We start from the raw sequence: 14,197 nt of genomic DNA, 5'->3' as shown, positions 1-14,197 counted from the left end.
CTAATCAGTTGTACTTGTCTTCGGGAGACTTTTTTTCTCACTGAGTATGTTCTCACCTGCTGCTAGCTTCTTGTACAGAGAGTGCAGTTTGTCTGGCTGAGGCACCTCAGCACCGGGGGTCAAGGGGATCTCGAAGTCAGAGGAGCTCTGGGAGTCCTTCCTCAGCTCGAGCTCGGGAGTCCTGGAGCTGTCACTTACTTCCACCAGCACGTCTGGAACCTGAGCGGCGCCGGTGTCTGCGTCCCTCTCGCAGCCTCTGCCTCTCGAGTCCCAGGCACCATCACAGGCACAGGATCTGATCTGAGCCGGTGGCTGCCTCCCGCTCTTGTCAGGGGGACTGTCCTTGGCCGTCTCCTGCGACACAGCAGCGACTGCTCTGCCCCCACCTTTGCTGAAGCAGCTCAAGTCCAAGGCGCTCCTCTCTTGGGAGGTGAGGAGGACTGTGTCCATCTGGCTATCCCAGCCCTGGCTCCCCTGCTCCGATATGTGTGTTGACTGAGAAGAATTTTGGGAGGAGATGTGTGTTGAGTCACTCACTCCATCCGAATCACTGAAGAGGGACTGGGACCCACCAGCATCTGCTGAAGATGGGAAGTTGTCCTCATTTTCAGAGCTCTCTTCTAGTTTGTTACACTTAAAAAATGCATCCCAGCGAGGGATGTCGGCATTAGGCTCCTGTGAGTCACCAGTTACTCCATTGAAATTTGATGAGCCATCTGGCTCATGGGAAGGAACTTGAACTGGCTTTTTTTCAGATACTTCATCATCGTCGTCGTCATCATCATCATTTGATTCCTCACAGTCCATGAAGTCTGCCTTGAGCGGGGTGTAAGGTGTGGTCACACTGTAACTTTCTGTGCTCCTAGGAATGTTTCCTTCAGACTGCCCTGTGCTGGGGGGCCTGCTCTCTGCTCCCTGCTGTTTTGGAATCTTGGGCCGTGCAGAAGTTAATTCTGAATCAAAGAGATCATCTTCATCTGTCAATAAAACAGGAAACAAAACAAAACACGCTCAGAAAAGTTCACATTTCTGCTAAAACTTTGTTGAGAGCAAAGCTTTAACAAAAATTCGTTTAGTATAAAGAGAGGAAAAGGTTCTTTGAGGCAGTTGGAGACTGAGCAGGCCACGACCGACAGCTTGCCCTGCCTGCCCAGCACAGTGCCCCACAAGGAAGGCTGCCAGCTGCCCCCCTCCACAGCCACAGCAGCCCAGACGGAGCCCTGGCAGGCACTTCTAGTCAGGCCTCTGACCCATCTCCCAGGGCTGCATCACCCCTGCCTGCCTGGCACTTCCGAAACAGCCAAAGAGAATGCATCAGGCCCAGAGCTGGCTTCGAGTGCCCAAGTGGCCTTCCAGAGGCTTTGTAGGGCATCCATTTACCAGCTGAAGTTAAAAAAGCTGCTAGGTGCTAAAAAGCCAGCAGGGTGAGGTCACGCAGAGGGGCAGTGCCACTGCCACACCACCCTGTCCTCCAGAGCACAGGAGGTGGCACAAGCAGGCTTACAAGAACCTTCACTGGGAATGGTCTAGGAGTGTAGGATGGAAATCTTCTGAAACTAAAGGGCTGGTGAGCAGTAAGTGCATTTTAAGACGTCAGACAAGCACACAGTCAGTGCTCTTTCACCCTCCTAAGACCTCAGTTGATTTAACTTGTCTCTCTAACTGCTGCTTTGAACACAGACTACAGTGAACACTGTGGCTTTTGGCACCTCTGCTTAGTCTCAGACTTCCATTTGAGGCACAGTAGCACCAGCAGAACCTTTACCTGTATCAGACAAGTCTCTCTTGTGGACTCTCTTCAGTGTTCCTAAGGGCTTGTACCTGGGTTCCATGTTTCTCCTGTACGACCTGCATAATGGCTTTAATCTGAGGTGAATGACAAAAGCCATTAATAGTTAGAACTCGGCAGATACTATCAAGATAAAAAGTACATCTTTTAACTTGATCTAAGTTCATGCCTTTCACAGGCACTGCAGCAAAAGCATTAAAGCAAAGGCAGCAACAGCTTGGAAAAAGTTTGTGATACACTGGTGAGCTCAGGCAGCTGAAACCCTCTTAAAAAAAAACTTGTGAGAAGTAGCAATGACAAACAGAAATAAGTCACAAAATAAAGTGAGATGAACATGTGTTCAGATTCCACCCAAATAGAGTCCAACAGCAGAAAAGCTTCTATACAGAGATGTAAGTACTGTGTGGAACATAAACTCTCAGACTTAGCACAACGTACAAGTGTTCAGAGAGCTGAAGTCTCCAGAACTGAATATGGAAAATAAAAAAAAAAATAAATCTGATTATCAGACAAGTAAAGCCAAAGACAGAAAGGCACAAAAGACGTGCTTGGGAGGCTGGGATTCAGGAGGGGAGTTGTCCTTACAGGATCAGATCAGATCACCTCCACTCAGCAGCCACTGGCCACTTACATTTCTATAACACTGTCTTCTGTCCCACCCACGGGCAGTACATTGGGATACACATTCACAGGACAGATATAGCTCAGGAAATCCTTAATCTAAATTGAAGAAAAGAAGCAGCAATTTAACAAGTTACATCAACAATTTCACTTAATGACAGCACTGATCAAAGCACACCTGCAAGTGCTACCACCTGTCTCAGGTAAAGACCAATAGGGTTCATCAGCCAAACTCTATCAAAGCAGACAGCTCTGTAACAACAAAACAGGTCTGAAAGGATGCTGAGGACTTGGCCTCACCTCATGGCAATGACCAACCACACAGACCATCACCACCTCTGAAAGAGAAGGCCAGACAGACCCGCTCCTAGGGAACGTGATCCAGCACTTCACTGTCCTCACTGTTGTAGATCTTCTCAGACCTGCGTTTTGCTTACTGGGCTTCAAGTCCCTAGTTGTGCACATCAGCTATTCTCTTCCTCAAAACATTTTTCCTAAAGTCCTCCTTCAGTCCACTATAAAAGCCCACTACTACAGGACACATTACCTTTTCCAGGCCTTAGTCTCTTGTTTTCCAGATGCTCTCCAGACAGCAAACTTCTTGAAGAATTGTGTCTGGTTTGGGGCAGCCCACTCCAGCTGAGGCTTTACCAGTGCTGAGCACTGAAGACACTTGAAAGTTTGCAGATTCCATTCCTACCCACACAGACCAGTAGGGCCCATTTATTTTTACACATGGAGGTCCAAGCCTGTTACAGTGCACCCCCCATACTCTGCCAGCAAAGCTGCCATCTTGCATGTACTACACACGTACCTCCGCTTAAAATTCTGCCTGGCAGACTAAAGTAAAACTTAACTGGGATCTTAAAACCAGGGCTGTGTTCCTAGGGCTCTGAATAATCTCCATTTTGTACGTGCAAGGCTTTGTGACAGGTTAATTGTTACCACTGATCCAGTTTCAGTTCAGTTTCTTCACAGAAATAAGTATTTTAAGAACTGGATTGAGTTCACATCAAATGAAGTTGTGTGATTCTGGAGTGGGTGCTGCCATGACCAATTTCCTTCCAGGCTTTAACACAAAGAGGAGTAACAGTGGCAACCACTACATGAGAAAATTCTATTTAAATGTGCAGGGAAAAGGCAGCGAATCCACCCAAAACTGAGTCACAGCAGATAAATGAAGTATTGAAAAACAAGATTCCAAGCTTTAAGCATTGTGTAGTTACACGATCCCGTAAAACAGGAAGGCAGTCAAAACAGCTGTAACAGTGACCTACACTTCGAGAAGAGAGAACAAAAAAACAGGCTTTTAAAACTTAACATGCTCTTCTGCAGCTACATTAAAACAAACTTCTCTGTCTTCAGCATCCAGACCTTCCTATCACCTTATGTCATACTACTGAGAAGTCTTTTTTTATTGTGACAAGTCATGTCATCAGCTCCAAAATAAAACTACTTCAATTTTTTTTTTAATCACTGTATATTCAGTACTACAAGCATACAAACCTCACTGTATGAAGAGTGGAAGGAGAAACAAGCTCTGTAGGTACTCTCCCCAGTCCTAAAAAAATACAGAGGAAGCATAAAAATTAGGTAACTGCTTTCCATCTTCAGTCAACAGGCAAGCAGGACCTACTCTTAAAGTCTGTTTTGAGATACAGTTCCACAAGTGTCAGGTGAGCTAGGCACCTGAAACAACAGGTTTCTGCACAGCCCAAACACTCACCTCGCTATTACGTTGGTCTTCTTGATCCTTTCTCCAAACCACATAGTGGAGGGTTTGATGCTGATTACGTGCAAGGGAGTTCCGTTTTGGCACGTCATCCCACAGGGCAGCCTGTTCCCTCGAAAGCAGTCATCATCCTGACAGATGGGAGATAAAATTAAGTGTAATCCTGAGCCTTTTTTCCCTCCAGAAACTGAGCACATACTACCTAGCCAGACCAAGTGTTCATCTCACTTCCAGCTCTTTTGGAACTCTTTCTTGTTGCCTCTTGCTTCCCTAGTGCAGCTGACAAAGCAAGTCAGTCACAGAGACCAATGCCCCAGCGTGCCACCTCCAGCTCTACCTGCACTCTTCCAGGCTGGAGCCTCCAGCTTGACAGGCACCCTGGACAGGACAGGCTGTATGCTGCAGGAGGCACCATCTGAGCTGCTTGTGATATATTTAAATGGATACTACCTGGCTGTTCTACTCTGCTGCTTGTCTTCATTTTCAAACACAATTAAATTATTTCTACCATCAGCTAATACATTTTTCCCTTTTTTTTTTTTTTTAATTAAAAACTTCAACCCACTAACTAAAGTTCTTACTCTTCTGTAAGTTAAGCTGCCATTTGGTCCAGGTCTTCATTAGCACAACAGGAGCAAAACATGAGGACTTACAACCAGGCTTTCACAGCAAAGGTAGCAGAGGCTTTGCAGATGATACAGACCCGAGGGTGTCGACAGGCGTGGATCTGAGTGTGTCGATCTGTAGTAATATGGTGCAGGATTTCTGGCATGTTTCTGAACATATCAAGTTTGTTCACGTGCACCTAGAGAAAGGCAGAGTTTAGTTTTAATTAGCTCGATGTCTTTGCCAGACTGCAGCTGGAGCAACTCTACAGATGTGGTTCTGTTCTCAACAAATGCTGGTAGGCATTTAAACAATTATGACCCACTAATAATGTCCAAGTGGAGAAGTGTTAGTCAAGAGTAACTTGGACATGTAGAAGAAGCACAACATAAATCCCATGCTGAAGAGGGACAAATATTAATAAAAGAAAGTCAGAATATATCTGCTAACTATTACTGTCCTGTGTAAATGAGAAGGCTTTGACCATTCACAAGATAAAGAGGGGTAAACACTGAGCTTAAAAACAGGGGATTAACATGAGCCCTTGGGAGCTCATGTGTTCCAGACTGAAAGGAACTAGTTAACTCAGTCTGAGCACAGTTGTAGGTTTTTAAGTGACATCAATCCCAGCAGGCATATCCTTCACATACAGCAGTCCTTTGAACAGCCATTTCCAGCTCAGTGACTGGCTACTATCATTGCTGAGGATCTACTCTAAAGCAACAACAACAGAAATATTACCTTGATTCCAAGTTCCTCACTGAGGTTTATAAATAAATATTCATATCCATAAGCAGCTTTGCAGTTCAGCCACACCACATGATAACGAGTCAGTGAAGTCCAGCTTCGCACTAACTCTAAAATCCCATTTAAACATTCCTCCTGCAGAGAGTACAAAACATTGTGAAATGGTTTTGAAGATGATTCCAAAGTCCTGTGATTTGGTAATGCAAAATGGCATCGCCTTGCAAGACTTACCTAACAAAGGGGTGGTTAATTAATTAGCAGCTTTAAGGACCTTTCCTCTCACAGCTTATTTAGACTTACCCTGCTTGGTATATGATAAAATTTGGGATCACAAAAAGTGGTGTCCAAATACACGCTCTGGATGTCTTTTACTCTGAAAGAGAGAAATGTGCTGTCAGGGTGAGCACTGCACCACTTCCTCCCTCTTCAGAGGGCATCGCTTCCTCTCTGTTACAAAGAGCAAGTCAAAAGGGCCTGCCAACTGCAGCACTGCCTGACTGCAGATACATTTAATCCAGAATTAAAACAAATGGGGAAAAAAGTGTGTCATTCCCCAATAGTCCATGCCTGTGTGATCTTTTACTCTTTCTAAATCCCATGAATAGTTCATGAAAGTCTCACCTGGTCCCTGAATGCAGAAGTTCCATTCTGGCTGCTTCTCCCTTTGCAAGCCTGAAATCCCCTGTATACAGCACGGTGCCATTTCCACCTTCAAACAAAAACCTACCAACAGAAACACTTTGGTCAAACTCAGCAATATAAAACGCTACATGCCAGGTGTTGACTTCTTACCTCGCTTAGAGCCAGCTGTATTCTGTGTGACTGACGTATGACATATGAGAAATATTGGGCTCAATTTGATCCTAGAGCAATTTCAGACAAACCTGATAATTCAGACTCAGTATGTCTGGAAAATAAGCTGTGCTGAGGCTGGGCAGAGTTGAAAACAAAAGCCTCAGAGATTCTGTGAGCATAGCCCAGAGGGATCTATCAGGTGTCTGTACCAGGAAGCTGGGCACCTTCTTTTTACTGTCATACTTCAGAAATGGAGGATTTATTTTTAATCACAGCTTCCTACATCATTTTTAAGTATTGTTGACATCAAGAAAGTTGTTATTCATAGGCATGGGGAGAAGTAATCTGCCCCACCAAGGTAACAGCTTCTGTCTAGAGAGATCCCAGACAGTGCAGTGGTTTCCCAACCAGGGCCAAGACCCTGCCACAGTGGTATTATCCCCAAGCAAGAATTTTAAATTCACTATTTTTTTCTAGCTAGAAAAAAACCCACCACAGTACTTAGTGAGAACTCTATCTGACAAGTTTATCAGCGGAGACATTTACAGTATTGACAAGACGTACATGACTGATCCTGGGCAGTGACCAGCTGGAAGAAGTGTCACCTCTATATCTTCTTTCTGGAAGGGATGAGTTAGCATTATTTTCACTCAGTAGTAAGTACTACCACTGCCTTCACTGGCACAGTGAAAGCAACTCATTACTCCCCACAGCCTCTTGCAGCAGTTAGTGTTGCTTTTGAATACAGTCTCTTCACATTCCAACAAGCCCTGAAGAACAACGACCATCCTGTCACCCCAGAAGGGATGACTGGATATTGCATGGTGCTTATAACAGCAAGTCAGCCAGAGGACAGTCATAAAATTGTAGAAGGATTTGGGTGGGAAGGGACCTTAAAAATCATCTATGTCCAGCCCCCCTGCCATGGGTTTAGACCCCACCCACTAGACCAGGTTGTGCAAGGTCCCATTCAATCAGTCTTGAACACCTCCAGTGATGGAGCATCCACAGTCCTACTTCCTTGAATAGAATCATAGAATGGTTTGGTCTGGAAGGGACCTTCAAAGGTCATCTAGTCCAACCCCCCTCCAGTGAGCAGGGACATCTTCAGCTAGATCAGGTTGCTCAGGGACTGTCCAACCTGACTTGGAATGTTTCCAAGGATGGGGCTTCTACTACCTCTCTAGGCAACCTGAACCAGGGTCTCACCATCCTTGTAAAAATTGTAAAAAATATCTTCCTTATATCTAGTCTAAATTTCCCCTCTTTTAGTTTAAAACCATCACCCAATGTCCTTTCACAACAGGCACTGCTAAAAACTTTGTCCCTATCTTTCTTATAAGCCCCTTTAAGCACTGCAAGGCTGCTGTAAGGTCTCCGTGGAGCCTTCTCCAGGCTGAACAACCCCAGCTCTCTCAGCCTGTCCTTACAGCAGAGGGGTTCCAGCCCTCTGATGTTTTTTGTGGCCTCTTCTGGACCCACTCCTACACGTCCATGTCTGTCCTGTGCTGAGGACTCCAGATCTGGACACAGCACCTCAGCTGGGGTTTTACCAGAGCAGAGAAAAGAGGCAGAGTCCCCTCCCTCCACCCACTGTCCACGTTGCTTTTGATGCAGCCCAGAATACCACCGGCCTTCTGGTCTGTGAGCACATATTGCCAGCTCACGTCCAGCCTTTCACCCACCAAGCAGCCACTACCACCAGGGAAATATCCTGGTATAGACTTTGCCTGGAGCTGCCCTACCAGACCTTTAAATCCGACCATTAAAGCTTGCTAAAATAAGTCAGGAACTAAAAACAAATCACAAGAGCAACAGACAAGTTGGTAATCACTAATACCCTGGAAAGGCATTACCAAAAAATGCTGTTAGTAAGAACAAATCAGGGAAAAAGAATCCATAATGCTGCACATCTTGGAGAAAGGGGAAACACACATTTTAAAAGTTGCTGGTCCACTTGGGAAGCAGCTCTTACCTGTAACATCCCATCCTCATCTCAACTGTCTTACTGCCCATTAAAACATGATTTTTTCTGTAACTTACCTCACCAGATGCCTCATCTACTAAAGAAATCTGAGTTGGAGTTTCAACTTCCAATGCAACCTGTAATAAAATGAATAAACGCATAACAGGATTTACTGACCAATCTGTGTCATGTCTATAACTAAGTCCTCAGTACATAGACTTCTCTAGCACCCACTGTGGCTAATGCTAAGCCTATAAAATTAGGTTCCTTTTCCCATAGTAAGTCATGAACTCACGTTCCCAGTGGAAAAAAATTTCCTAAATTGTCTAAAAAATGAAATAGAGACACCTCAATCAAGGCATATGTGCCTAAAAAACGTAGAACATGTTGGATTTCTAACAGCAACAGCTCTGGCTGGATCATATGCATTATTTTTGGGGTGACTCAAGAGCACAGATTTCTGTGTTTGTGGAAAGATGATTAATCTCCAGACCCCAGTTAATCCCCCATTTTGCCATATCCTGGACTACAGAGTCCTGCAGCATACACACTCTGTGGCTGGCTGCAAGGCTAGCATTGCTATTCAGGCTCCTCTCCATCCTCCTGGTTTGTTTTTTTCCTTTGTTTCAGACAATATTTGTATATAATTCTCCTACCCAAAAAAGCCACAGGGAAAGAAAAGTCTCCTCTCACCACCCTACTTAGGTACAACCTCCAGCTTCTCAGCCGAGTGGTCTCCTGGGCAGCTCCACAAGATCCCTTCAGCTGCTACTCACACAAAGGTGACACTCACACAAATATTTGGCTTCTCCATCAGAAACCACAATGTCACTCAAACCCAGAGCTTCCTCCCAGACACAGGTACAGATGCCAAAAAGCATTTTATATTCACAATTCAAGCCACTGGCAAGAGCTGATTTTTTAAACATAGATACTAATTTTATCATTGACAATTTCTGAAGCTGAGTAAACTCAAGAGGCTGATCTAAATTCTGCGTGCTTAATATTTCTCAGTAATTCTCAAATTTCCTACTGCAGTGAAACAACTGTCATGTTTTAGATCTGAACTGCCCAAAGAATCCTTCACTGACAGGCACCATTTAGCTTCATAAACATAAATGACAATATCCCCAGCAGAGCTCTCCCTCACCTTTGACTGTGTAAGTGTTCAAGCCAGCAGCAGATTCAAAGAGCCTCTTATGCCACACACACAAACAAAGGTCAGACAGGAACAGAACAGTATAGTAGACTGTACCACAGGTACCTCTGACATCTCATTCTAGATTAAGATTTTCTCAAAAAACTCAGGGATGGCAGGACCAGCACTGCCTACTTTCCTTCTGCTGTTCATACAAACTGCTAATAGCTTACAGATACCTCCTCACAAGGGACCTCTTCATCTAAGATAAACTCAAACAATACTAGAAATAAACAGACAGCTTTATTGTTTATTTTAAGCTTAAAAATAAAAAGAAATGCAGCCAACACCAGCAAAAACTCCACCATAAACACATCCAGTTTTATTGTTGGTAGCCCAAGAAGATTACAGGCTTAGAAACTGTCACCTCTACATGCCGTGATCCTTCACACATCAAACAAACCTAAGGGATGCTCAGTGTCCTTTTTACAGAGCCCTGAACCATGCTGGCTCCCCAGATTGCTAAATCCTTTCATTTCTCAGGGCTTCATATAAAGCTAGTTATCTTCTCCCTCAGCTTCACAACCAAACCAGGCCTAGGAAAAGTCCCCTACTTCTCTTTTTGATCCTACCCAGATTTACCTCCTAGGTCCCGCTCGTATGAGTTTCTTGGGACACAGAGCTTAAGACCCACACTTGCAACCTATTTAAGGGAACTCTGAGCCTTAACTCCCCCAAGAAAACAAGTTGCAGCTTGCCTGAGGTCCTTCTTGACCTTCCACTTGACTAGAAAACTCTCCTCTCCTTGCTTGGGGGGTACAGCCAGATCCTTACACTATGTGATGATTTATGTACACACAGTGAGACGTCAACAGAAATTTGTTCAATTTCAAAGCCCGCATCTGCAAAGGGAAGGAAACAGCTACAGGTCACACCCCTACATGGCCACTGACCACCTCAAGTTTGGCTCCAAACAGTGGAAATCAAGTAAAGTAATTAAGTTTTTCAGTGACATTACATCACTAAAATAATTTCATGTTAGAGACAGTCCGTTTTCCAAAAAGCAAAATAATATAACTAAAAGATTATACATACCCCAAGACTTGAGACTCTGAATGAAGCAAAAGAGAAATTAATTAAGGGCAGAAGCAGAGACATGAGCAAGTAAGGAAATGAAGGAACGATACAAATGGTCAATGTACAGATAGAGCATGTTTAAAACTGAAGTTAAGAGAAAAGGATAAATTTTGTGAGGGGAAAAATACAATTAAATAGTAAACACAACAGGGCAGTCCCCCACAGGCAGCAGCAAGGAAAGGCACACTGATGTAGCCCTGGGACACTGCATCAACACCAACATTTAGGCATTTCTGGAGAGGGAAAGCTTCCTCTTCCCTAGGATCACTGCTTGGAAAGTGTTAAAAATAAACAAAAACTCACAATGTGATTCTCCCAAAACTTGTATTTCCAGTTAGTCAACAGCAATTCCTTAGTTACTGGTGAGCAGTACAATTTAACTTTCAAGCTGTGGAAAGAGAAAAAAACACAGATGAGTGGTTTTTAAAGTAGTGGCAGGGAACAGTCTAAGGACACAGCAGCACCTGGTACATGAAGACTGAGACAAAGGCATAGGTTCAGACCCTCTCATCTGAGGAGACCTGCAGAGCAGTGGCCCCTCGGGAGCTGTTCTGGCCAGCCTGAAGAAGATGAGGGTGTTACTTCACCTCGCTGAGCAGCCTTGTCTTCAGCACAACAAAGGCAAAGGCTGACCCATGTGTGCCCGTGGCTGTGGTTTTGTGCAGACACAAATAAAGCCCGTGGTACATGGTCATGTGTACAAGTTTCCTCACCTGTTTCTACACCCAGCAAAGTCTGTTCAAGAGGTGTGTGCTCCCCCTGGAACAGGCATCTGGGACAGTTACCATCTGCAGGACACTTCCTACCTCCCTCTAGCTTTTACACAGTGCACAGAGACCTGCTGAGCCAAGGGGATTTCTTTGCTTGCATTTGAGATGCAACATCTCCTCTAATCAATTCAACAGTGCCTAGGAACTGGCCCACACCCTCTGTGGGCACATTCCCATGTCTGACCCTCCTCATGGTGAAAAAGAAAAGGTGGCCCTTGCCCCTTCATCGTGTACCTTCAAAAGTCTGGCTCGATACTCTCTACCCCTGCCTGTAACAATGACACGAGGCTGTCTCCTACTTTTAAGACATCCAGCTCTCAGCCCCTCCTCACACATCACAACGCTCCAGCCCCTGACCAGCTTGGTGGTCCTGCTTCAAAATGATGATGTTTTTGTCCAGGGGAGTCCAGGACTGAACTCAGTACTCCAGACAAAATCTAACAAGTGCTGACCAGAGGGGAATTTATATCTCCCTCAAAATGCTGGCTCCCTGCTTCCTCGTACACCTCAGAGCACTGCTGGCCTCCGTCACAGCAGAGGCACAGCACTGCCACCATGCACCGACCCAATTCCAGAGAGTAACTGCAAGATCCTCATGAACTTCATTAAGTTTAACAAGGAACCTGAGTCTGGGCAACCCCCAGTATCAATACAGAGCCGCCGGCCGAGCGGGGACCGCAGCAGGGAGAAGCACGATCGCGTGGGGAGCACGCTGCGTGTCAGGGAAGATCGCGGTCTCCGCTTTGAAGATGTAAATCTCAAGAGGTTCAAGGCCAAGTGCAGGGTTCTGTGCCTGGATCGGGCAACCCGCAGTGTCAGTGGAGCCTGGGGGATGAAGGGAATGGAGAGCAGCCCTGAGGAGAAGGACTTGGGACTTCTGTTGGGTGAAAAGCTGGACATGAGTCAGCAATGTGTGCTTGTAGCCCAGAAAGCAAACAGCACCCTGGGCTGTGTCCAAAGCAGCATGGCCAGTAGGTCGATGGAGGGGATTCTGTCCCTTTGCTCTGGTGAAACCCCAGCTGAGGTGCTGTGTCCAGATCTGGAGTCCTCAGCACAGGAAAGGCAAGGACCTGTTGGAGCAGGCCAGAGGAGGCAACATGGACCTGTTGGAGCAGAGGAGGCCACACAAGGGCTGGGACCCCTCTGCTGTGAGGAAGTCTGAGAGAGCTGGGTTTACTCAGCCTGGAGAAGAGAAGGCTCTGGGGAGATCTCAGAGCAGCCTCCCAGTTCTTGAAGGAGGCCTACAGAAAAGATGGGGAGGGGAAGAGAAGGCTCAGGGGAGACCTTGTTGTGGCCTCTCAGTACTTAAAGGGGACTTGAATAAAAGATGGAGACAGACTTTTATAAGCAGGTCCTGCTGTGATAGGACAAGGGGTAATGGTTTTTTAACTAAAAGAGGGGAGCTTTAACCTAGACCTAAAGAAGACATTTCTTACAGTTATTTTGGCAAGACACTGGCCCAGGTTGCCCAGAGAGGTGGTAGATGTCCCATCCCTGGAAACATTCCAGGTCAGGTTGGATGGGGCTCTGAGCAACCTGATCTAGAAGATGTCCTTGCTTATTTCAAGGGGGTTGAACTAGGTGATCTTTAAAAGTCCCTTCCACCCCAAAACTTCCAATGGTTCTATGAAGAAAGGAAGGCTAAAGGATATGGTGGAGGAGAGAGCAGTATCCGGGGGATGATTAGGAAAAGCTTCTTGTTGCACGAAGCCTAAGACCAGATCAGGCAGCAGGTGTGGGGCAAATGAAAGGGAGCACTTCACACAGGGCATAATGATGCTTTAGTGATTATTGCCACAGGGGATGGGGGACACTGGCAGGGAGCAAGTCTGCTGAGGAACTTCAGCATTCAGACTGAGGAGGCAGGTTACGAATCTCCCTAGAAATAGTACCAGCAAACCTTTGGGACCACTTGCATGATAAAGAGCAGGCCTGATAGCAGATTTATGCATGCTGAACTCATAATCCATGTGCTTTCTGCTTGCACTGCTAGCAAACAGAATTTGGCTCCTTGTAGTTGAGATCTGCTCTGCTGTTTTGGAGTGTGATCTCTGAGCTACTGCTGTCTCCAATCACTGCATCCATGGTTGGTATGTTAGGAGTGTATGGGAGTTAGAGTGGCAGTAAAGGTACCTTCTGTGAGAATGAGGAACAGAAATACTAGCTGCTCATTGTGGCTTTTTATTTGAGCTCTGAGCTCAGTTCTTGTGAACTGCAGGACCTTGCTGTGTGTGCAGCAAAGGCAGAAAGGAGGGCAACAAGGATCAACTGCCTTATACTTGTCAGAGGAATTTAAAACAGCATTTGCTGGTTTATTACACTTTTGATAGCTGTTTATTCCTATGGTAATCCCAGATCTGGTTTTAGAAGCCAGAATTCATTTTTGGGAACAGGTCTTATTTAGACAGCAAATATCCAAGTTTTGGAGGAACAGTTTAGCGTTTTGGTTTGTGCTTCACTGCCAATAAGATCTATGTACCTCATAGTTCTTTGCAGAGATCCAAATGCAAGGACAGTCCTTGCAGATGTAAAATGGAGGGGTATTGTTCGGAATCAGAAATAATGTATCCGATTCTAATTGGAATGAAACATTTTGCTTTTTAAAAGCCAAAGAAAAATTAAAATCCTAATAGATAGGGAAGGGAGAGGAATAACTAAGGAGGCCTTGTGAAAAATAAAAAAAAAGACAATTCACATTTTTTACATAGAAGGAAAAATTGCTTCTAAGGAACATTAAAGTGTTTGCAACAAATTCTTGATACACATGAGCATTGTAGGAAAGCAATGGAGGAAACAACTGTTTGGGCTGACTTATTTTATTCAGATCTTTTTTTTTACCAGAGTCTCTCATGTGATGAATTTGTTTTGTCCATTCTGCAGGTCATGGGTAACACGC

The 14,197-nt window shown here is 45.2% G+C and overlaps 1 protein-coding gene across 1 annotated transcript; it reads right to left on the bottom strand.

Annotated features, from left to right (window-relative positions):
* DCLRE1C (DNA cross-link repair 1C) lies at positions 1–10,919 on the bottom strand (the record flags this gene model as incomplete). Its single annotated transcript, XM_008945953.1, has 12 exons — positions 1–977; positions 1,766–1,866; positions 2,421–2,509; positions 3,917–3,971; positions 4,137–4,273; positions 4,846–4,947; positions 5,490–5,630; positions 5,796–5,868; positions 6,117–6,218; positions 6,855–6,910; positions 8,334–8,393; positions 10,835–10,919. Coding segments are annotated over 12 exons (1,978 nt in total), but the record flags the coding sequence as incomplete, so codon positions are not given.
* Positions 10,920–14,197: the final 3,278 nt, after the last annotated feature.

This window comes from Merops nubicus, unplaced genomic scaffold (genome assembly GCF_000691845.1).
Source record: "Merops nubicus isolate BGI_N331 unplaced genomic scaffold, ASM69184v1 scaffold9618, whole genome shotgun sequence".
NCBI classification, from domain to species: domain Eukaryota; kingdom Metazoa; phylum Chordata; class Aves; order Coraciiformes; family Meropidae; genus Merops; species Merops nubicus.
The sequence above is the reverse complement of the archived record's forward strand: the minus strand, read 5'-3'. Positions and strand labels throughout refer to the sequence as shown.